This window comes from Vanessa atalanta, chromosome 21, assembly GCF_905147765.1.
Source record: "Vanessa atalanta chromosome 21, ilVanAtal1.2, whole genome shotgun sequence".
Lineage (NCBI taxonomy): Eukaryota > Metazoa > Arthropoda > Insecta > Lepidoptera > Nymphalidae > Vanessa > Vanessa atalanta.
Genome location: NC_061891.1, coordinates 8,948,913 through 8,973,378, shown reverse-complemented (window position 1 = coordinate 8,973,378; position 24,466 = coordinate 8,948,913). Strand labels below are relative to the sequence as shown.

The 24,466-nt window shown below is 32.9% G+C and overlaps 1 protein-coding gene across 1 annotated transcript in view; it reads right to left on the bottom strand.

The window, feature by feature from the left end:
• Positions 1-1,654: 1,654 nt before the first annotated feature.
• LOC125072227 (midasin-like) overlaps positions 1,655-24,466 on the bottom strand; it is a 35,302-nt gene continuing 12,490 nt past the window's right edge. Inside the window, exons 5-9 of the mRNA XM_047682752.1 lie at positions 16,963-17,030; positions 10,210-10,368; positions 8,750-8,914; positions 2,569-2,670; positions 1,655-1,883 (exon numbers count right to left, since the gene is read on the bottom strand). Of these exons, the coding sequence (XP_047538708.1) occupies positions 1,698-1,883; positions 2,569-2,670; positions 8,750-8,914; positions 10,210-10,368; positions 16,963-17,030 (680 nt within the window). The 3' untranslated portion in view covers positions 1,655-1,697. The remainder of the gene's footprint in view (positions 1,884-2,568; positions 2,671-8,749; positions 8,915-10,209; positions 10,369-16,962; positions 17,031-24,466) is intronic.

Below are 24,466 nucleotides of genomic sequence, written 5' to 3'. Positions count from 1 at the left end.
CTCGGAGTGGCGTACCCATGAAAACCGGTGTACACACTACTCGACCACGGAGGTCGTCAAAGTCACTGGAACTTGATTTCCGGTGCCATCGACATTGTAATATTTTTCGAATTTTTGGCTGTGTAATAAAATACCTTGTGCGATTTTTTAAATGTTATGGCATACATACTTTTAATCGTTATATCACAAGGTTCGCTGTACACAAAGGCCGGTCAGGCACCTGCCGGGTTGCAGATGTCCAACAGGTGATATGGTTTTTAAAATAATTATTAATAATGATCAAAAGACCGAGATTAGTCTGTACAGATTATATATATATAGACTATATAGATTATAATGATTGTCGGATTATCGATTGAACAAAACTCGAAAAAAAACTTATATTAATTTTAAAATGTATTTATTTTGAGCACTTCACGGATACAATTATTTACAAAAAATACTTATTCAAGCAATACACAGTTTGGTAAGTCTATAAGTTTAAACAACAATGTATAAAATATAAACCCATATGCTATCTGCTGTTTAATAATAGAGCAAACTTTACAAACTCTTGAAATGTTTTTTTTTTTTTATGTATAAAACCTCTTATGTTTTAAACGTGTATCGTTTTATATAATACTGAATTATAAATAAAAATATAAGAAATTAATAATTTTTACACAAAACAAAAATATTTATTCAAGAAACAATTCGTTTGACGTACGGATGTTTAAATTGTATAATAGAGATTCAAAAGTGTCCCTATAACCTTTCGGAAGTTCCGAAGTTGTATATCGAGTAGTAACTGTGACGTACTAACAATGATTCGTTAAATATAGCAATCGGGCACAATTTCGAAATCAAAACAAAATTCAAGTTCAAAAAATATTTTAACAAAAAATAAAATCCTAAAAAACAATGACCAACGGAATCATTTGTCTGTACGTCTAGCCAAGTACATTGTTGCTTTTATCATTACGGCGTTAATGAAATCTGTTTAAATATCAAAATTCGTCTTGAAATAGAGGATTTATACATCAATGTTTACCAAAATAAAACTGAGACCAAATATTACGATCTAATAAGTATACTACAATACACGAATTTAAAGATTCAGACTTACGTTTATAAAAATGAATCAGTTATTTATTTTCTTTTTTGTTTACAGCGCGAGATGCTTAGTCATTTAAAAAATCTACATAAAAGCAAAAAAACATTAATAAATACGACCCGTTATAATTCTTAATCCTACGAAAATACCTAAAATTAAAACTTGATAATCACACGTAATTATTTAATAATTATATTACAAATATACTAATATCACCATTTAATATAAATACGTCACGACTACGTAAAATATACATACAATATTAAATAAAGAACGGTTAGGTCATAGACAATAGCGTCATATATTTATAAATACTGAAATAGTAATCTTCAAAAATAGTGGACTTATTTTTTAAGTCTTTGACTAATAACAATTTATTATTATTATTAAAAAAAACATATAATATGGTAAAATATTTTAGATGTGACGCTTGGATTTAATTTAAGAACTTTTCGAAAACTAACCGATTCAATAATCAAAATGGCGTAATTGAGTTGTGACGTCATTTACTGCTATCGATATAATGATGTCTATCTTTGCACACATCTTTATATCTCAGCAAGTAACTAAGATAAATATTTTCTATGAAAATTATGTAGTTGAGTTATCCAAAGTATTGCGGTCCGTGCTGATAAGCATCCGCTCGCCTGTCTATGATGACCAGGTTAGCGGTTTTGGCAGGGTGACCGTGGTGGTAGACCCATTTCTTACCATGATCGCGACCTTCGGCCTTAAAGTGACTGTTACCGTTCTTGTGGTGTGAGTCATGCCCGCCCGAGGATTTTTGACCCTGGAATAAAATTAATATTTTTTTTATTAAATTCCCAACCTGTTGTAGTTAAGCTTAATATATGTGTACATATATAATAATTTATTATATTTCTGTATTTTATGACACATGCCTTATCTCATGCATGTGTTTTTTATATTTCACATGTGTGTGCGCTAACACTGGGGCACTCCATTCCCTCACATCACAATCCAATCATCGGTCGACTACTAACTACCTTTCGCGCTTACTGAAGTGTATATAGTAATATATTATAAAAGCAATTATTTATATTCGTTATTACCTATCAACCAGCAATACTTAGTATTGTGAGGTTCGGGTACACAGGATAAGTAAGCCAGTGTAACAACAGGCACAATGGGCATAACATGTCAGTTCCCAGAGTAAGTGGAGCCTTGTTAATGTAAGGAATGGATCAAATTTCTTACTAATATTATAAATGCGAAAGTAACTCTGTCTGTCTGTCGCTTATTCACTGCCAAACTGATGAACCGAATCTGATGAAGTTTGGTATGAAGCAAACTTGAACTCCAAGGAAGGACATCGGCTTTTTTTGTCTAACACGTGACAACCAACCCCTAAAACGCGAGCGAAGCCGGGGGCGACCAATAGTGGCTCATATTTGTGACGGTGTTGCCCAGGTAGTCCATTTGCGAGTCCGACTGATCTATGTTTTAAAAATTACCTTGTGGAAATGTACATGTCCTCCTTTGTTGAAATGACCTCTTTCGCCCTTATCGAATCCTTCATGGGCTGCCTGCAGATTTGCCTTCTTGAAGTGTCCTCCCTGAAATTAAATTCGAAATTTAAAATAATTGTACCTCTTCATGTATTTTACAATCAGTCCAAAGGTTGCTGGAAGACAACGCTGCTTTGGACTAAGGAACGCGAGTTGCACCTCATACAATTTTTGTTGACCAAAATATCAAATATAGTTTAATTATGAATCAATTAAAATAAATACACAGAATTAATAAAATAAAATAATATAATGATTATTTATCAACGAATGAAAGTTAATCCTATAATCCTATGGTTTAGTTATATAGAGCCGCCTAGCCACGTGGACACATTATTTTTTATTATTATTTTTATCATTATTTATTATTATTTTGTATTGTAATAAAAATGTTTATTTAATTTTTTAGATATACGAGTATACACACTTAAAATTCATTTTGTTTAAGTTTATTTGTTTATTTTGCATATACTAGACTACAAGTGGAATATGCTCCAAACCTTCTCCTCAAAGGGAGAGGAGGCCTTAGCCCAGCAGTGGAAAATTTACAGACTGTTAATGTAATCTTTAATGTAGACTACGAGATCGAAATCGATGTATACGAAGTCAGGACAGGCTGCAACACATCGGACACAGTACTTAAAATTTACCATTATTATCACTACTGCATTAGATTACAATCGATAGCCTCGCCACAGAAGTTGTGAGTTCAAACGCCAGGTCGGGCCGATAAAAAGTTATTGGGTGTTTCCGTCGAAAAATTCTCCATACAAACCCGGCCGGGAATTCTACATACAGCCCGGAGTCTGATAAGTGAAATTGTGTAAACTATCAATACCTTGGAAAGGATGTAAAGCCGTCGGTCTTACACTTGAACTATTTCCGGTTGTGTCAGATTTGCCGTCCCATCAGATTATGAGAGTACGGGAAAATAGACACACACTTGTACACTACAATATATCCTGCGTATGGCTTGGCTTTATAATTTTAATTAGCCGCCGTGACCATAAATGGTTGAGGATCATATTGGTAATACCATTTCCATGCATATTCTAACTTCTGTATCATCAATAGCAAATTTTTATTATACTGGAAAGTCCATACAAGATTAAATTATGAATATTCAATACGAGTATAATATTACTATAAATTAAAATATTCAAAAGATGCAATGGAAAAGAAAGAAGTGGTCGAGAAATTAATTAAACTTTAGTTGGAGATGAGATCAGAAAATAATTTATGACAGTTGGAAACTTGCAGTCATAAATATTTAGATGTTTTATAAGAAAAATATTATGCTAAGAGAAAATAGTGTATCTAAAAGAAATTTAGATTGCCGGTACGTGGACAGACATTTAATATAATTGAGTAGTGATGGCCCGGTGGATAGGAAAACTGAATCATAATCGTTAATTTTGGGTTCAAGGTCCGAGTATGAGCTGTTGAGTTTTCAAACACTTTTGTGTCTTAATTTGTGTCGTGTTTGTCATCTCAATAAGGCATTTTGAGGACAACTGTATATCGTGCCGTAGAAAATTCGGCCACTAAGAAATAACGAGGAAAAGGCGAGCCATGAGGCATGTTAGAAAATTTTGCAAAAGATTCATAAGCCGCACTAAAGCAGTGTTATAAGACACCTCCGCTCATACACCTAGGGCACAAGCCCTACCACCACTAACTAACTAAACAAACTTTACAAACAGGATGAAATATTAAACAAAATTAAGTATAAATTAATTATTGATTCTTAGATTCGTTAACATAATTTATATGGCTATACATGTTTATAATCCAAAAATTTTCAAGATTGCTTGATTGACCAACCCGCACCGAAACAGTGTTGATAAAGGACCATAATACTCGTGATGTAAGACCTTTATCCAGTACAGGCTGGATACACTTATTTAAATACTTTACTTTGCTCTTATTCAACATCAAAGTTTTTATTCATATTACTTTATCAAATCCACAAATAGAAAATTTTGGTACCGATACCCTATTTCAGTCGAAGTGGGCGTAAGTATGAATAGACTTACGTTTACACATTCCATACGATTTGCTAACATACACTACTATATTATACACTATGTACGGTTCGTGATTAATATAATATCTTATAAATTTATTTACTAAAGGTCCATTAACGATAAACATAATTTTCACAGAAATGTTAAAAATGTAACCAAAAATAATAAATAATTTTACATGTAAACTATTTATAAAATATATTATTATTATATAATATTGGAAAATTCATATTAAAAAAGTAAAGTATGTTATAATTTTTGGAATGTATTCACAGAAAAATATATATTTATCATTGTTAATAATACAACAGTATTCCATTTAACTACCTATATTAATTTTTAATTTACTTCAAAAGTTCCGATAGCAAAATTATCGTCATTAAAAGCGCTGTTTGCCGTTAACTTATTATTATTGCGCGAATGAACAAATGGGCAACCTGATGGTAAGTGGTCATCACCGCCCATAGACAATGGCGATTTAAGAAATATTAACCATTTACATCACCAATGCGCCACTAACTTTGGGAACTAAGATGTTACGTCCCTTGTGCCTGTAGTTACACTGGCTCACTTACCCTTTAAACCGGAACATAACAATATTGAGTACTGCTGTTTGGTGGTAGAATATTTGAAGAGTGGATGGTACTACCCAGACGGGCTTGCACAAAGCCCTACCACCAAGTATATCACGCCAATTAAATGTCCTTTCTTCTAACTCTTAGTGGGAACAGTAGCCTATTCGATAACTTTGTCAAGGGAAACCAATCAACTACGCAGGATATATTTTACTATACAAGTGTGTGCGCAGATACAGGTCTATTTCCTCACTTGCATTATCCTATGGACAGCTAATCCAACACGACCGGAAAGAGTTCAGATGTAGTGCCAATGCCATTACGAGCTTACCGAAGTAAGGGAGTGTACATACATACGTACAGACCCCAAGCAATTAATTTGGAGTTTGACCTTGTACCTACCTAACGAAACAGTCAAGACAAGTAAATTTTTATTAAAGGGTAAACGTATTATATTTTTAAGAGCCGAGATGGCCCAGTGGTTAGAACGCGTGCATCTTAACCGATGATTTCGGGTTCAAACCCAGGCAGGCACCACTGAATTTTCATGTGCTTAATTTGTGTTTATAATTCATCTCGTGCTCGGCAGTGAAGGAAAACATCGTGAGGAAACCTGCATGTGTCTAATTTCAACGAAATTCTGCCACATGTGTATTCCGCCAACCCGCATTGGAGCAGCTTGGTGGAATATGCTCCAAACCTTCTCCTCAAAGGGAGAGGAGGCCTTTATCCCAGCAGTGGGACATTTACGGGCTGCTAATGCTAATAAAAATGTTTTATATTTTTAACGCCATAATGGCAAGGAAGGTTTAGTATTACGTTGTGTGTCATATTAACATTAACGCCTGCCATAATCATATAGATTATGGCAGCATATTCATATGACGCTAGGATCTTATCCCTGACCGTAGCCATCAACGTAATGACGTCTCTGACGTCACAATGAATTCATTTTTGATATTATGGGTTGGATCTTTTTCAACATCGCTCAATTAATTATCTTATCTTAATGATATAAAAAGCTGATGATTAATAATGGTTCTTCTACGTCTTAAATTGTTAACTACTTATTTGTAACGCATATACTACTGTTACAAAACTCTAACATAAACTTGTTACCGCTGTTACCTCTTTAGTGCCAGACATTTGAATAATCCAGTCTGAGTATGGACGTACTATACCAGACAGCTCACTCACGAGCTATGTTTTTACAGGCAAAAGAGACCTTAATGAATGTTCTTAGGGAATGTTTAATTTTCTTGCGTGATGGCATCCATTTACCAGGCGGTGGTGCCATTCAGCCTTTTTTTATCTCGCTGGAAAAGCCCATTTACGCGTTTCCAATACATGAAGTGGGGGCCGGACGTTTCACTGGCGCTAAGTGGACCGGAATACCCACTATATAACCAGTGGTACTCATTCCGCATCATCAGGGGGTGCCACGAGATCGATTGCGCATGCTAGCATGACGTCCCAACAAGTCTGTCTAACTACGTTACATAATTAAAAAAAAAAAAAAAACCACAGAGTTCTTACAACAAAATTCCAAACAAAATAAATGTGAAAATAACGAACCATTTGTGTTACAAAAGTAATGAATTTATAGATAATAATATACATTGGTAAAAACCATCGCTCTAGACTATTTCATGTAACAATATAATTGTAAAATTCATTGATTTAGAATAAAAGAACGACAATCCCGCTGAGTTAATTTCGCCGGTTCCTTTCAGATCTTAGGTATTTTTTCCGAACCGGTAATAGACTGTTTCAATATCGTTTACTGATTTCCTTATATACCAAAACCGATATTGAACTTATATAAAAATTACATTAAAGATCAAGTCAATCAAATCAATCAAACGTCAAAGAACATGAACTCATTCCTTTATCAGAAAAAAATAATAACTGTTTTAATATTTTTTCCAATGTGGTTGTATTACACAAAGCTCTGTCTTTTTTTTTGAATGTCAATATAAAAATATTTAGAAGAAGTATAAATATAACTATTGCATTTCGTTTCATCGACAAGTTAGAGTCTTGACCGTATTTTTTTCTAATTAATTGTTACTAAAGCAAATAAGATTTCATCTTAAGCACGTCGACCTTGAATAAATTGTAAATAAATTGATGATAAGCCTTTCGTAATGCCAATCTAAAGAATCAGAAGGATTAATTTCAAAAAACACTAATACTTTCTAGACTGAAATAGTCACGAACTATTTCTTATGCGTTTAGCAACTATCTGTGATCAAAATAAAAAAAAAAACATGGCACTAAAAACAAACGTAATTATAAAATACCAACTTAACTCTCTACATACTTCTATAATGTAAAAGCGAAATATCACTCCCTGATTAATCACGAAATCTCAGAAACTATAACACCTACAAACTTGAAATTTTGGCAGGTAGGTTCCTTATAGAGTGTAAACATCCTCTAAGAACGAATTGTAAAAAATTCCACACCTTAAGGAGATAAAACGGGGGTTGGAAGCTTATGAATTACGAACATTTAATTTCATCAACATCTTGACCGATTTTCTTTTTAAATTGTTACTAAAGTAAATAAGATTTCACCATAAAAACATTCAACCTTGAAAATTGGAAGTTAATTGATGATAAGCGTTTTGTAATGCGAATTTAAAATCGGACGGATTAATAGAAGAAGTCAGACGGTTTTTTTAGTTTATCTAGATTGGAAAACTGTGTCCAATATCAATTATGTCATCGTTCTAACCAATTTTGAGCATGTAGGCCATCCTAAAGAGAGACTAACCAACTACACTGGGCATATTATATGGCCCAAGTGTGGGTACATACACAGTTGCACTCTCTAAATCCTCACTCTCATACGATAGCACGGCAAATCCGACACAACGAGAAGGATTTCAGGCGCCGGACCAATGGCTTTACATGCTTTTCGAGGCACAAGAGCGTATACTTCCAACTTCCAGATCCTTGGCTGTTTTTCAAATCATTTCTACCGAATAACCAAGTAACTTTTTATCAGTTCATCCTGGGGTTTGAACCGAGGACCTCGGGATCTTCCTTATGTTTTGCCACTAGACAATAGAATATCAATACCATTCATGTGGAATCACTTCAGAGCTTTACTGAATCCAACACAAAAAGGAACATTAAACTCGCTTACTAGAACATAAAAAACATACAGTACCAGCATAAACGGAGGACTAGAGAACTTATTCTTTTTTTTTAAGTTGGTGAAAAGGCATCTTTAGTTCCAAGATTACCAAACTTTAGATAAAATGATTGAGCCAGTGTAACTACAGGCACAAGGGATATAACATCTCAGTTCCCAAATTTGGTGATGCATTGATTTTTTATGGAATAGTAAAAAAAATCGGCACCAATATTTATGGGCAAATCAATTAACATCAGATGGCCCATTTTTGCATCCGATAGCTATTTAAAAAAAGTTTGAAATTTATACTAAGGGTTCTTTAAATAGAAGAAATGCTATGGATTTTTTGGAAAAAATTTTATTAAAGTAAAGAGAACTCACCGATGAGTGTTCTCTGTCCTTGTGGTAGCCGCCGTCGTGTTCTTCGTCGTCCATATCACCTTCCTCTTCAAAGAATTCTACTTTCTTCTCATATTCATCTTTTTTGTGGATATCATGGCTACCTTTCGTGCTGTGTCCTTTTGAATGTTTGCCAGATTCTTCATACTTTAAAATATAAAACAAAAATTAACATTTAACAAGTTCACCATTCTTAACTTTATAAAATCTAATAAAAATATCTGTTCTGATCTGTTCTCTATGATATTCCAAGAAGATTAAATCGTGTTTAAAAATTTAGAAACTAAAAAAGGGTTACAATATCTGAGCATCTCACGAATGGGACATCTCTCTTTCCCCTTCACCACCTTGCATAAATGGTAAGTCGTGTCGAAACACTGTTAATTTTTAATATTTCTAGTATATTTTATTTCAAAGCCTTTCTGCACATAACTGTTTATAAAGTCCAAAGTGGTAAAGTTCAAAGTAACCACATATGTCAAAAAAGCTGGCTACTAATTAACGCCAGTTCGTTGATACAAAGGCAATATACAATGGAAAAGTATATTTTGTGATAAGAAAATAATTTATTGCGACCATGTGCCATTTATAATATAGTGAATTTTCTATTTTTATTATTATTATACAAATCGTCGTTGCGCTTGCAAAAGTCGCTGTGTTTTATATTTTATATAGGTAAGTTTGGCTTATATATTTTATTGTCAAAAATATTTTTGAAGGTCAATGTTGTTTACACCTTTAAAGACGTATCACTTTGTATGTTACCCAAGTCGGATATTAATTTTAAGTGCTTAGTGATAAGTTGATGGTTTAACTTTTCCAATAAATAAATAAAAATAAAAGATGTACGAATGTCACATAGTTAAATTTTAAAACTTTTAAATTATTGAAGTTATCACAAAACTGTTTGTACAGTACGTGCGTATTGAAATAACGCTTAAAACGGCATAACAATCTAAAAATAAGAAAAAAAACACAGCGACTTTTGCAGGCGCAACGACGAATTATAGCCTGATTTTACATTTCTAGTCTACAAACTTTATTAATAACTGGGTTACCTAGTAATTTTTGCTTTCAAATAGAACCCTGGATCTTAAGATTACGGCTTTCAAACCAACAGAGAAAAAATGTCTTCACTATTATAAGCAGCTCATAGTAGGACGTGTCGTAGCGTGTCAGATGAAAGTTTATTGAACCTGCGTATTGTACTAAATATTCTTCTAGGGTAGCGAGCTGTCTACAGGCTCCTTCTAGATTGAAGAGTGCGTAGAATTTTAAGAAAAAAATAAAGAAAGTAACTGTACAGATGTTATAATAAAGATTTCATTTTATAGACATTCTTCCTCAGTTTCGTATTTATTTTTTGGTAGTTATAGATATTAGTTCATACTTAAGTAAATTTTAAATTAAAACTTAATATGAAGTCTTAAGGTTGTATATACCTTGGCGTGCTTCTTGCCATGTTCCTCGTGGTGGTGGGAACCGTAGTGATCATCTTCTTTGTGGTGATGTTTGTCGATACCACCGTGGTCGTCATACTTATCTAGATGATCCTCCTTATCGTGGTGACCTTTCTTGACCTTGATATCTTTGTGGACGCCCTGAAAATTAACAAAATTACTATATTATTAAGAGTTTAAGCTCGCATTTTATTTTGTACATAATTACGAAAAAAAAGTGTAGTTAGTGTTTCGATTTAAAGGATGTGTGAACCAGTCTAACAACAGGCACAAGAGACATAACATCTTATCAAGGTTGGTGGCGCATTGGCCATGTAAGGAATGTTCAATATTTCTTACAATGCTATAAAAAATCTGGGCGATTGTGACCACGTACTATCAGGTAACTTTTAACCGTTCGCCTATCTATACCATAAATAATCAGATCCGTGGAACGGTACAGCAGTTGACATAAATCATAAATTTTAAGGGTTCACAAGAACAAGTCATACGAATAATACCGAAGGTACAGTTAGCGGTTGAGGTGAGACCGATCTTTGAATGAAATTCAGTTCTCGCATCACGCATTGTTGGACTGCCTTAATTAATTCCACGCTGTATTACAGTGGAATATAATTGACTTGTGAACTCAGCTGTCTCGCCGTTACTACAAGTTTTTAAACATAGATTATCTCACTATAATTAAATCAGAACAAATAAATATTCTGACTTATTTATGATTTACATACACTCACCTAAACACACAAACAAACATAGCCATTTAAAAACAATTAAGCAATATTTTAAATTTAACGACAATTTATTATCCTTACAAATTTTCGTTCATCAAATTCAATTGTTCAAGAATTTTTTTATCCACTGCTCGTAGACCTTAACGGTGTAGAAAAACTTAACCATTCCTTACATTGCCAATGCGCCACAAACCTTGAAAGCTTAGATGTTATGTCACCTTTAAACTGGTGATGACCGATCTGTAGACTGGGTTAAACCTATCAGACTAGTTTGCACAAAGCCCCAACACCAAATGTGTAGAGCTCATCAAGATCGCGCAGTTTTACGAATATATAAAACATTGTCATATTAAACTGCGCGATTTGGTTAAACGAAAACGATTACGTGGAATAATAATAATTTCCTGTAGTGTGCCATTTGTCCAGCTCGTCTGTACAGATGCTCTACCCACACACAGTCTTTCCACCGCTATCTAATAATAAATGAAATTAATGTGTTCTCGCTTAAAATGTGAGTGAACCAGTGTATTTTTAAGTGTACGTACAATACGTAAGTTTTATACAATTTTAAACTTATCTTAAAATAATTGTATTAGTATGAATAGACATTACTTTTTGTTTTTTCATTTTTAATAGCAGATATTAATAAATCCACATTAAACTATAAAATAATATATGTTTTAATACCCTTATTATTATTAATACAAATTAACACTCAATTTATATCTAGGTTCGAAATTAAATTCGAAAACAAATCGAAAATCTAGTGAGATAACTTAGTAACAAACCGACTCGGAGCGAGTTATAAAATTGATTTATACAAATTAAAATGAGTTCCGACTTGTGAGGGATCGATGATAGAGTTAAGTTAACCCACTTATCTTTGACTTAGAAATTCATCGGAATAATTAAAAATAACTTTATTAAATTTAAATATTTATTAATTTTGACTAAATAGTTATGATTTAAATAAGTATTATTGTAATGTATAATCTGTATTTCCTGGTGGGTAGAGGGATTGAAGTTTATTCCACCACTATGCTACAATGCGATTCGGTGGATTAATTTAAGTTATCCTTTAAATAGTGCTATAAGTATTATTGAAAATTCATATGAAGTTACACGTTACGATATTTTTTGGCGTTCTTTATATTACTTTCAAAAGTACTTGGTGGTAGGTCTTTTTCAAGTCTGGGTACCACCCAGTCTTCAATTATTATACGACAAAACAACAATGCATATATTGTTGTGTCTGTCTTGGAACCAATGGCCCCGGAGCTCTGGGGGCCCTCTGACCTGTGCTTTGAAAAAAAGCGGGTCAACCAGCTCGCCAGCTCCAGAAGCCAAAAAACCTCGACCATGCTCACAAGATTTTTGTTTTTTTCCTATCTCTAATTTTGAAGAGCAATATAAGTGATAAAGGGGGTGCAAAGAGACCAGTGTAATTACAGACACTATGGACATAACATTTTAGTTCCGAAGTTTGTAAGGAATGGTTAATATCTACGAGTATGGGCGGTGATGACAACATAACACTTAATGGCCCAATTGAAAGTCCTACCTGTGTCATCAACTAAAACATACCTATTGTGTGATTAAACGAAACAATGAGCTAAATTATTCTTGATTGTCGATTGTTATATATAAAAAATCTATAACATAAACAATTTTTTGCGAACAAAGAATAGCTCAAACTACTATGGACACAATGCGTTTGTTGAAAAACATATTCAATTAAGAATTAGATTTGTTGTTCGACGACTATAATAACGCATTGACGTCATAATAATATATTGAGAAAACAATGAATCGGACAAACAATTCTCATGGAAACCGTCGATCGTAATTTAGTCCTTTGGTGTGAATACCGACAAATACCTAACCTGGTATTATATACCTATAATATATAGGAGATTTTAGTTATCATAACGCTATTTATTGATGTAATTATGACTTTTGTTAAAACATTGAATAACTATGAAATATTCATAGTCATTAGACTATTTTGATATTAAAGGCATATTAATTAGATAGAATTTGACGACACACACCGGTGTACACCGGTTTTCATGGGTACGCCACGGGTACGATTCCCGGCCGAGTCGATGTAGAAAAAGTTCATTAGTTTTCTATCTTGTCTTGGGTCTGGGTGTTTGTGCTACCGTCGTTACTTCTGATTTTCCATAACACAAGTGCTTTAGGTACTTACATTGGGATCAGAGTAATGTATGTGATGTTGTCCAATATTTATTTATTAGAATACGAGTATGTTTACATACCAATGGCTGTACCGTTATCTTATAATAGTATCGTTTTTGGTTGGTCGGTTTATGGAAAAGAAAAATTCAAGGCACGGTCTTCTAATAAGATCTACTATCGTTAACATCTCAAAGAAGAATTGGGTGTCCAATACCTTTTTTCGCTCCAGTTGATATCTTGTCTATCGAAAACATGAGACAACTTGAGTATCATTAGATTAGACAAAGGCTTTTGATATATCTGTGAGCTGTTCTAGTCGATAAATCTTTTTTTTTACTGACCCAACTCGGGGTAGAACTCGGAACCTTGAAGACTGCTCCTTTATAAGTTTATACTAAAAGTTAGAAGAAACTCCGATACATATACACACATTATGACCATGATTACGTATATATATATAATTATGTACCACCTAGTGACGTATACAGTTATAAAGATACTAAGTTTCACGTGTGAGGGGGTGAAGGGGGTTTGGAGTAGGTGTTAATTACCCTACGTCCTTTATGTATCACTAACAACGAGTATGCAATGAAGCTGTGTAAATTACCTCATGTAATGCACTGGTTAATACAACAAAAGGTTAATAATTATTAAAAAAAAACGAGTAATTGGATAAAAAAAAAAGATTAATCGTTTTTATTATATTCGATTTTTGAAATTCGAAAATACGTTAATGTTACCAGTCTATGGAATAGGATTGTAATTAGTGCGTCTGGTAATTTTTAAAAGCGATATAGCTTTGTTATCCCTAATATTTTGTTCTTTATTTAAATTTACTGTACGCCAAATGATATTAACACATCTAAGTTTATAAATAATTATTGTATACCAATAAATATAATATTAATCGTATAATATTTGAACTATTGTGTTGTTGACACAAGAAAATGAATTTGTATTAATTAATAGAATCGGTAATCTTTTTATCAAACAAATGACAGGAGTCTTATCACTGTCATGTTATAAAGCTGTCGCTCATGTGACATCGTTTTATAACGTATTTTGTCTGTTTCCTGGTGTCTGTTTGCTCATCCGACTGATACCCTATTTATTTTGAACCTTAGATCGACGCATTACGGTTTACTTTAGCTTTTCAAATCTTAGATGACCAAAAAAGGCATAAAAAGTAACCTGTATATTCCTCTTTGGGATTCTAGCTTAGGTTTCTTCTTATTCTCTGTATTAAATTTGGTAAGAAGCAAACTTGAACCCCAAGGAAGGACATTGGGTACTCTTTTTATCCTAAAAACTGTCAACCGACCACAACATACCAAGACAAATAGCTTTTTCATAAATAACAAGACTAATCATAGAACCAAAATGTTACTCCAAATTTGAATTTTTTCGTTATTAATTAACAATGTGAAACGTGCAGGCGTTGTTGCTATAAATAAACGGCTTCATAATTGCAGTGTCTGTTGCGGAGACACCGGTGCCGTGGGGAATGGAGGCGCGGCAAACTTACAGAGAGCATTAACCGAGTCACGTGTCGTTGTTTACATGAATATAGAATAACGTAATGGCATTAATTTTAAATATAACATAACCTAATATCACGCGGCGTTCCATCAAAATTAATACAGTAATTTTCGCGTAATGCTTACACAGAGAGATTTAAAAAAGCTTATTATAAATAAAGTAGATAGATAACAGCTTAAAAGTCTGAGGCCTTTAACCTCCTCGGTTAAGAGCTTAAACCATCAGCAGCAGCTTCAATGCGGATTTGTGGATATGCAATTGAATTTCATTGAAATTAGACACATGTATCCTCACGATATTTTGTTTCACCGCTGAGCACGAAATTAATTATTAACACAAATTTTACACATGAAAATTCAATGCTTGCCCGGAATCGTTTAAGATTCATGTCTTACCACTGTGCCAATATATTTGATTTTTATGAGACTAGATGAACCTGCGGCTTTATCCGCTTGTTACTTATAAAACTTTACCTATAACAGATTACCTACGACTGCTATTTACTCCTTTGAGGGCTGTATTAAAAAAGTAGCCTATGTCCCGGTACTCAAACTATCTCCGTACTAAATATCATCTAAATCGGTTCAGCGTTTTAAGCGTGAAGACATAACAGATAGAGTTACTTTAATTTATAATAAGATTGCGATTAAACTTTGCTATTCTGATGGACGTGCAACTGTATTTATACAACTGTTATGAAATACTAATAACAGATTAAACATTACCCGAACGAAATCAGTAACGACTAATAAAAAAACAACGACTCAGACTGCACACAGCGGTTTGTTTGATTGTGAATGTTTTTGTGTCGGCGATGGCGTTTGTAGTCTTACGAACGATTCCAGATACGATCGTTTTTCAGATATAATCTGTATGAAAATGCTCTTACAGGTAATAATAAATTACATTTTATATTATTAATAGAATAATATTAATAACAGTTTACCCCGAGATTACACGCCTCGTCTTGCTAATTCCGGGTCCACCTTCGAAGCTGACATGACGTCACATGGGCGCGGCGACAGTCTACTTAATAACATCTTAAAATGACCGACTGACAACTTAAGCTTTGTTAAGTTTAACTGTATAAAATTTTGCACAGGAATTTCTTATGGAACGTAAGTAAGTCTTCGTTTTCGGAAACTCTTTGGGGTCGACACAGGACTTCATTTCCTCCTATTCTCCTTGAGGGCACGTCATCTAATCGCATATGAAGCGTACGTAACTATTATTTAAAATTCTCTCTTCTAAGCCAGTTAAATACTGGATATAAGTTCATTTGGATATCCGTTACAAGTTATGTTAAATATATAAAAACTATTTAGGTTAAAGTTAATGACTTAAAGATTGTTAAAGTTTTTTTTAAATTCATCATCTTTTAGGAAACCTGCATGTAGGCATTTAATTGGTGGTAGGGCTTTGTGCAAACCCGTCTGTGTAGGTACCACCCACTCGTCAGATATTCGGCCGCCAAACAACAATACTTGGTATTGTTGCGTTCCGTATAACTACAGGTACAAGGGTCATAACATCTTAATTCCCAATGTTGGTAGCCCATATGCGAAGTAAGGGATGTTTAATATTTTTAATAGGGCGGTGATGACCACTTAACAACGGGTGAAACATTTGCCGGTCGGTTTATTTACCAACTCGAAATTGAGTACCATGGTATAAGCTCCAAACCTCCTCTCCAAAAAGAGCGAAAAGATTTTTGAGACGACAATTACATACTGCTATATATATAAAAGTATGCAGACTTTTTATTCACGTAAACAGATTAAAATATGTCCATTCAATTGAACATGATGGTTAGGGAATAAAAACATACTATTTACCATTCTATATTTAATTTTAACATTGAATGGTTCATTCGTTCATATCATTCGCATCATGTGTGCAATCAGATGAGCCATTCAGAACATATTTGTTTGTCGATGGTCTGGATATTAAAACTCGATGCATTTCTATTCAATCTTTTTGCAATGTTATTGCTATTGAAAAATGTAATAATATTTTTATTGAAACGTGAAATTATTACGAAAGTCACTTGGTGATTTAAAGTGTGAGTAAGCCAGTTGAACCTCACATACAAGGGGCAAATGTTATGCCGCAAAACAATTTAGTTTCCAAAGTTGGTGGCGCGCTGACTACGTGAGGAATGTCTAATGTTTCTTACATTACCAATGTCTATGACCACTTACCACCAGTTGGCCCATTTGCCAAGCTGACAACCTATTTTAAATTAAAAAAAAAAAAGTAAACGAACCTCATAGGCTTTCTTCCCGTGTTCTTCGTGCACTTCATCCTGTTCCGAGTAATGTTCCTTTTCGCCACCTGATTAAAAAAATATTATTATTAATAAATTGAATGTGAAATAATAGTATTTTAAATTACATTTAAATTAATTTTATTTCATAATAATTAAATAATAAAAAAAACATTCATGATAGAGTTATTGAACACTGTTTTGGTTACAAAAGTAGGCTTGTACAATTATTATTCCCTGTACGGATTTTTATAACAGTATTATCAAAATCAATAACCGTCTTCAAATTCAAATACGACATATAACCCCTCAAAACGAAATGATATTTTTTTCAAATCGCTTCATAAATGATAGAGTTCTTATGTGACAAAAAAAATTCTCAGTAGTTAGTTTTGTTAAAACAAATTATTCGAATTAATAACCGTCTTCTTTCTTATGTCAGGTAAAAAGAGTAACGGATGTGTTATTTGTTAATCTCGTTGGTTGATTTTGTTAAAATCTACATTCCGAACAGGGGCGGCAATCGGACACGGCCGGAGTGAACTACACTAACTACAGGTTTTTAATAAAGTTATATCATATAAAATCTTTAATTAAAATAAAATAATTATGAAAGTAACTCTGTAAAATGGGAGTATTAAGTTTGGCGCAGGTCCAGCTAGGACTAGCCTACTACTAGGAATTATTAAAAATGAATTTGCAGTGCGGTATACCTACCTCTAACAACGTGTATGCAAAATTTTGTAGTGATATAGGTATACATTAGTTAAGACGTTAAAACGTAACAAACAAACTAACATTTGCATTTATGATATTAGTTAGGATTAGTCATTATTTCATAACAGTGAAAAGTTTACAACCACTGGACACGAGTCACTAGTTCCCAAATTATAGCTAAATAAAAAAACGTGTCTACGTTAATTTCATTTTATAAAACCGACCAGAGGTTTTTTGTAAAAAAAAAATTCGAATGCGAAATTATAACACAATGTAATTGACGGCTCGGGGAAAAATATAATAGTGTTGCGTCCGTTCGCTAATGCAATTTAAAAGTAGGTTATATAGACACATTACGAGTCATGTCTTCGCTTGAAAAATTAAAAAAAAAAGTAGTTTAGAAACATTGTTGTCGTTTGTTTCATCCCACTTTTTTTATTTTAATTAAGTAGGCATAGGTATTAATATATGAAGGTTAATTATCTCTTATGTTGATTTATTTATGTCGACTAAACCTTCAAAAATGTGATAAATGTTAGTGACCTTTACCGTTTGGGTTTGCTTTTTTGTTCGGTTTTGGGTGTATGAAGGGTTTTCCTCACCAAAAACATATTATTTTTGAGTAAGAAAACCTCTATGATTGGCTTAAATTAGAAATAGCGCAAATTTCTTTCTTGGTTAAGATTTATCGTCAAACGCAATACCTCCAAACGAGTTACTTTTTATTAAACTTAGTACGTACGTTACGACATTATTATATAGGATTAATTTTATGTACATAACAAATCCATCAGGAAAATTGAACTAGGAAATATAACTCTTCATTAATGTTTGTTTTTTATTACCGAGCATTAAGACATCGGTCATCTAATTTATTCAATCGAATTAACTAAGATTCGAACAATAATGCTCTCTGAATATTTATGAAGATACGCGTGATGCAAATTGCATCTGTATTCGTAATTTAATATGAGTTATGTTGGAGACTAGCTGAGGCCCATGGTTCTACGTTAAATTTGTATTAAATAAATTATATTATCAAAAATCTAATACTAATGCTTTTTCCGATGGGGAATTCCAAAAAATAATTATAGAATAAACATACGCACAGATGAACAAATGGGCTACTTAAAAGTGAATGGTGGGGTACGGTTATAGAACACATGCGCGCACACACGCACGAACGCACGCACGCACTCACGCATGTACGCTCGCACACACACACACACACACACATCAATACTAAAAATTGCTGTTCGGCGGTAGAAATTCAGATAAGTGATACCTTTCTGTCTATTACTTTTTATAGTTTTATTTATTATTATTATTTTCACCCATTAGCTAATGATAATGATGAAAATTCAGCAGTACTTGAACGGTTTTGAAGAAAAGATCTTATTGTATTATCTTCAAAGAATTTCTTCGGCATATATAGTTTAAAAATTATTCAATTTATAAAAAAATTACAGGTGAAATCATGTGTTACAGCAATTTCGCTTCGAGATAATGCAAATTGTTTTAACTTTCTATTTTCATACTTTCGTCTCCGATTACTTCAAGCGAAGATGAACCGTAACGCGGAATACCAAGCTTACGTAAGACCGTGAAACTATTTTAATTTCAAATTTCACTTATCTCTGGTTTAATGCAATAATAACATTATTGTCTTTTATAGTATATAAATGTAATGTAATTCAAACATATAATTTTTTTTTTAATATTTACGATTATGAAAAATATTAAAACAAAAATAAAACCAGTAGAACACAAACGAGTGTTTTGAAACCACGAAACAGTCTTTTAAATTAAATTAAAAAAGCTTTACTATACTACATACTTATTTATGTTCGAATTGTATTGTAATTGAATTTAACCTTGTATTTTTAATTTTTTTTTGATAGACTGTCAAAGCTGAGAACGCGTCGAAAGAAAGCAGTTCATTGACACGCACACTAGTAAAATAGTATGACGTTTGACGAGTTGCAAGCATAGCCGCCACACACACCAAGATAATAAAGTTCATTTGTTTTAATTCTTTTGTAGTGCAACACTATCATCAAAATATAAATAGCATTTAACAATCGAATTATCGTAATGGAAAGGAAAATGATATAATTTAGTATAATTATATGTATGGACCACTGAAACTACAGACCAAAAGTGATATTTGACATATTAGTGACATAAGTCATTCCTTATTAATATTTCTAACAGTACCGATCTCTATAGTCTTTTCTTCGACTTTTAAGAGGCTTTTCCAATTCTGTACGACATTAAAAAAAAAAAGAATTATTGCGAATCGGAGAGATTCTCAAAGAAAAAAAAATGCGCTTTGTCTATGCTATACCAAGCGCGCTGCCATTATTATTTCTGATTTATTTTTCTATTAAATATCTTGTTTTAAAAATAAATATTTAAGTAAAATATATAGACTTACATAAAACCAAATTTACGAACGTTGTACATAAAAAACGGTCGCCACTATTTTCTCATTAGATAACTATTACATAAAGTTTAAATTAACACTGCGGTTGGAGTCAATCAATATGAGTTATACAGATGGACAATGCAAGCCACTCCCGATCACGTACCGTGAAAACTTCCGTAATGAATACCAATAAAAAAAGAGTAACGAACTCTTGACAGGTTTTTTTTTTCTCGATACTTTTGAAACATTCCGTTAGACAATATTTCGCATCTATTTCACAGATTAAAAGTAAAAGTTTTTTCAAATTGAATTTCATTCAATTCTATGTTTTTTTTTTTAAATGTAATTATTTTGTAAATACGACAAAAGATGAAATATATCACTTTATTATTATTGAAATCCAATTATAAGTATTTTGAAATGAAACTTTACTCATTAATTCAATATGTAGTGTTTGATAGCACACCTTGGGAATGAAACGTTCTCCTCCTGGCTGTTTCCATTCATATACAATTATGTGTATAATTAATTTGACGAAAAAAAAAGACCCGCTGAGTTTCTTTCGCCGGTTCTTCTCAGGTCAGGGTGTTCCTTTTTACGAACCGGTGGTAGTGTTTAATTTGACCATCAATAAGAAAGTGTAATGCTTCTATATTGAATAAAGGAATTTGAGTTTGAGTTTGAGTTTGTATCCTCATTATAGCTTTGAAAATTAACTATCGAAATGAATAATTCTGTTAAATAACTCTTTGCGCTTTATATTCTTCCTTCTTAAGTTCCACCATATCTCTCAGTATCGTAAATTAAAATATGGCTTACAATTCGACAACGTAGAGACTTCCGATGACTTTCATCTCTTTCCTCTATTCTCTTTGATCCTCTCTCTCCTGATTATTTAAAAGGGAAATTCAAATTTCTGTGTCATAATCACAGTCAACTACGTTCTAAGGATTACCTTCTTTCTGTTCCTACTCATACTTCCGGTTTCGTCTCTTATTCCTACTCCGTTCAAGCTGTCCGATTATGGAACAAAGTCTGTAAGTCTACCTCTTAATTTACTTTTTAAGACTCGTCTACGTGAGCACATGTTGTCAGATAGCCCCTAGTTCCCATGACTTCTATAAGGCACTATTATTATTTACTATTTATATGTTTTTACTATACATAAAATAGATCTAGATTTATTTTGTAAATACTATGTGCGTATGTAAGTATTTTTTTAATACTTTTATATATAATACTGTATGTATGTACACTGTTATGTTTTGTCAATTATTAACTACCGCCTTCATGGTTTTCTGTTTGACCTAAGGGTTGACTGGCAGAGAATGTCTTCAGGCATTAAGTCCGCCTTTTGTCCCATTTACTTTGTTGCGGTGAAAAAAGTATTTAAATAAATTAAAAAAAAAAAATAAAAAAAATAAAACCTCTAAAATACATCTCGAGACATATTTTTTACGAAAATATTAGATATTTACTAAAAACGAGTATACGCAGGACATATTATAGCGCACAGGTGTGTGTGTAGACACAGGTCTATTCCCTCACTCTCATAATCCAATTGAACGGCAAATTTACACGACAGGATAGAATTCAGGTGCAGAACCAAATAATTTACGTGATTTTCGAGGCACGTGAGTGTACTCACTTCCAACTTCCAGCGTCTGGACTGTTATTGAAAAATTTTCTACAAAAAATCCAATAAGTTTTTACATGGGGTTTGAACCTAGAACCTCGGAATCTTTGGCTTCATACACTACTAGCTATAATTATAAAAATATCTAATTAAATAACGTTAAGTTTCTAAAAAAAATAACGCCTGTTAGCTGTTCCTAATTTGAGTAATAAATACTCGTAAATAAGAAATCTTTCAGTAACATTCGCAATATATTTGACGCTCCAGTTTATGCGAAATTGATTTCTGAAGCATCAATAGAACTATGTTAAAAGTAAAGTAACCATACCTTGAGGTCGTGTGCAATCGATTCGTCTCAGATCTAAATTACTAAATAATGAATATAAACCGTCAATACTTTCAGTAAAAAAGATGGTTAATTAAACTAATGACCTTCGTTGATAACGCAATATCAGTGCAAAATACACTTGGTGACAGGGCTTTGCGCAAGCCCGTTTGGGTACCCATCTTAACAATTGAGTCTCACCAAACGGGAGAATTCAACTGCTTAATTTATGTTTATGATTAAACCTGTTGGCGAAGAACGAGAATCTTCTCACGATTTTCCAGATTTCGTCACATGTGTTTTGATTATCAACACATTGGAGCAGAGTGATATTCAAAACATTCTATTCACGATTTTGTCATGATTTTACAGGCAGTTCCTCTAAATTTTATATTAAAATTTGTTACTGACAATATTACCCACTTATATCTATATTTATATACTGATTGGAGGTTGGTCTAGAAGTTATACCAACGTAGATATAAGACAAAATAACCTGATATTCTGGGTTCATACCCAGGTCAAACCAATGAAAAGATTGGAATTTTCTTTCGAAAAATTCTCAGCAACAGCCCTGAGTCTGAAAATTGGAAGTTCGTATACTCCCGCCTCGGTTTGGACATAACCGTTGGCCCTGCGTTTGAAATCTCTCCAGTGGTATCCAATTCTCCGTACCACCGGATTATGACAGTTGAGGAATATAATCTTCCTTGAGATTAGTGGTATCTGATCTGTGGTGACTCTTTATTAGTTGTAACGTACTCGTCTCTAATCCGAAATAAAAGAAATAAATCGTCTTAACTCTTCTGAAAAAATCTTGATATTAAACATTGTCAAGTGTATCAAGTAAGGAGTACCAGATTAACTCAATACGTCTTTTTTATATAATTTGAAACAAATGACAATCTATTTATACAAATCAATGAGGATATGTATTGTTGTAATGCCTAACTGAAAAATCTACTAAACACAATAACACTTACATGAGATATAACGCATTTAAGAGAAGGTATTAATACAATATAAGAAGCTGCTCTTCGCAGTATCACGAGCTATAAATTAAGATTCGCGTGAAGTTGATTTGTTTAAGATATAGGTGGGCGGAAAATGGGCCATTTGATGGTAGGTCACCACCGCCTATAGCCAATAAGGCATCATTGGAAACTAAGACGTTACGTCTGTAGTATATTTGTGTAGAAGTCTCTGTCATCATTATTTGATTTCAAATCATTGCCGCGTTATCATTGTGAAATTATTGCATTATCTTTTACTGTATTCAAGTTATCAATTCAGTTAGTTCTTTACTAATGCATTATATAACTAGAAATGTTGGAATTACTAACGAAACCTGTAACCGCAGATTTTTCTTTTTCGTTTTTGACGTGAATAGCAACGATTTGACAATTCCTATAGTTCTAAGTTATCAAGAACGTATTGTGATACTGAAAAAGCTTTCCTCTCTTTCTCTCAATACCTTTTTTATCCTTTTGTTATTTTTTTAATTAAGACGAGATTTTTAATATCAACATTACCAGCCTGTAACTTTCCCACTGCTGGGCTAAGGCCTCCTCTCCATTTAAGGAGAAGGTTTGGAGCATACTCCACCACGCTGTTTTAATGCAGATTATACCTACCTAACATCTGACTTAATAAATACCCTTGAATTTTCTCTATTATATATGAATATTATATATCAACGCATGAATACAGAACTAACATATTATTATTATTAAATATACCTTAAAAACGCCAGAAGAGAAACACAATTTATGCAAAGTGGCGGTGAAGAAAAACATCTCGTGATTGTCTAATTTCAACGAAATTCTGCCACATGTGAATCCACCAACGCGCATTGGAACAGCGCGATGGAATATCCTCCTAAATTTCTCCTCGGAGGGAGAGGAGCCTAAGCCCAGCAGCGGGAAATTAACAAGCTGTTACTAAATATATGTGCAAAGTTTGCTTTTGACTAATAAAGGACTTCCTTACGTTAAACTCAAAACTTGCGTATAAATATAACCGAATACACCATTCACACACATTTCGGTGGCTTTAAAATAGCTAACAATTGTACGTAGTTTCAACACGATGTGATGAACGAAACGTGAATTAAGAAAAGAATAATTTTTTTACACTAAACAAATTAAATTTCTAAGAATGAAAACTTGGTAGTAGAAATCTGTTCATTATTCAGTTATTGAAACTATAAGAAAGAGTTCTTCGTAAGCAATTCAGTGAATCAGCTCAAATAAAATGATAACTGAGCAATTCGAACTATTAAATGAATTTAATTTTAAGGTCTTTATCAATAGAAATCTTGAAATAAACACATTTTAAAATATTTCTTTTGCAATTTGTCTCCAATAAACAGACTATAGACCGTTGCACGTTTGAATGC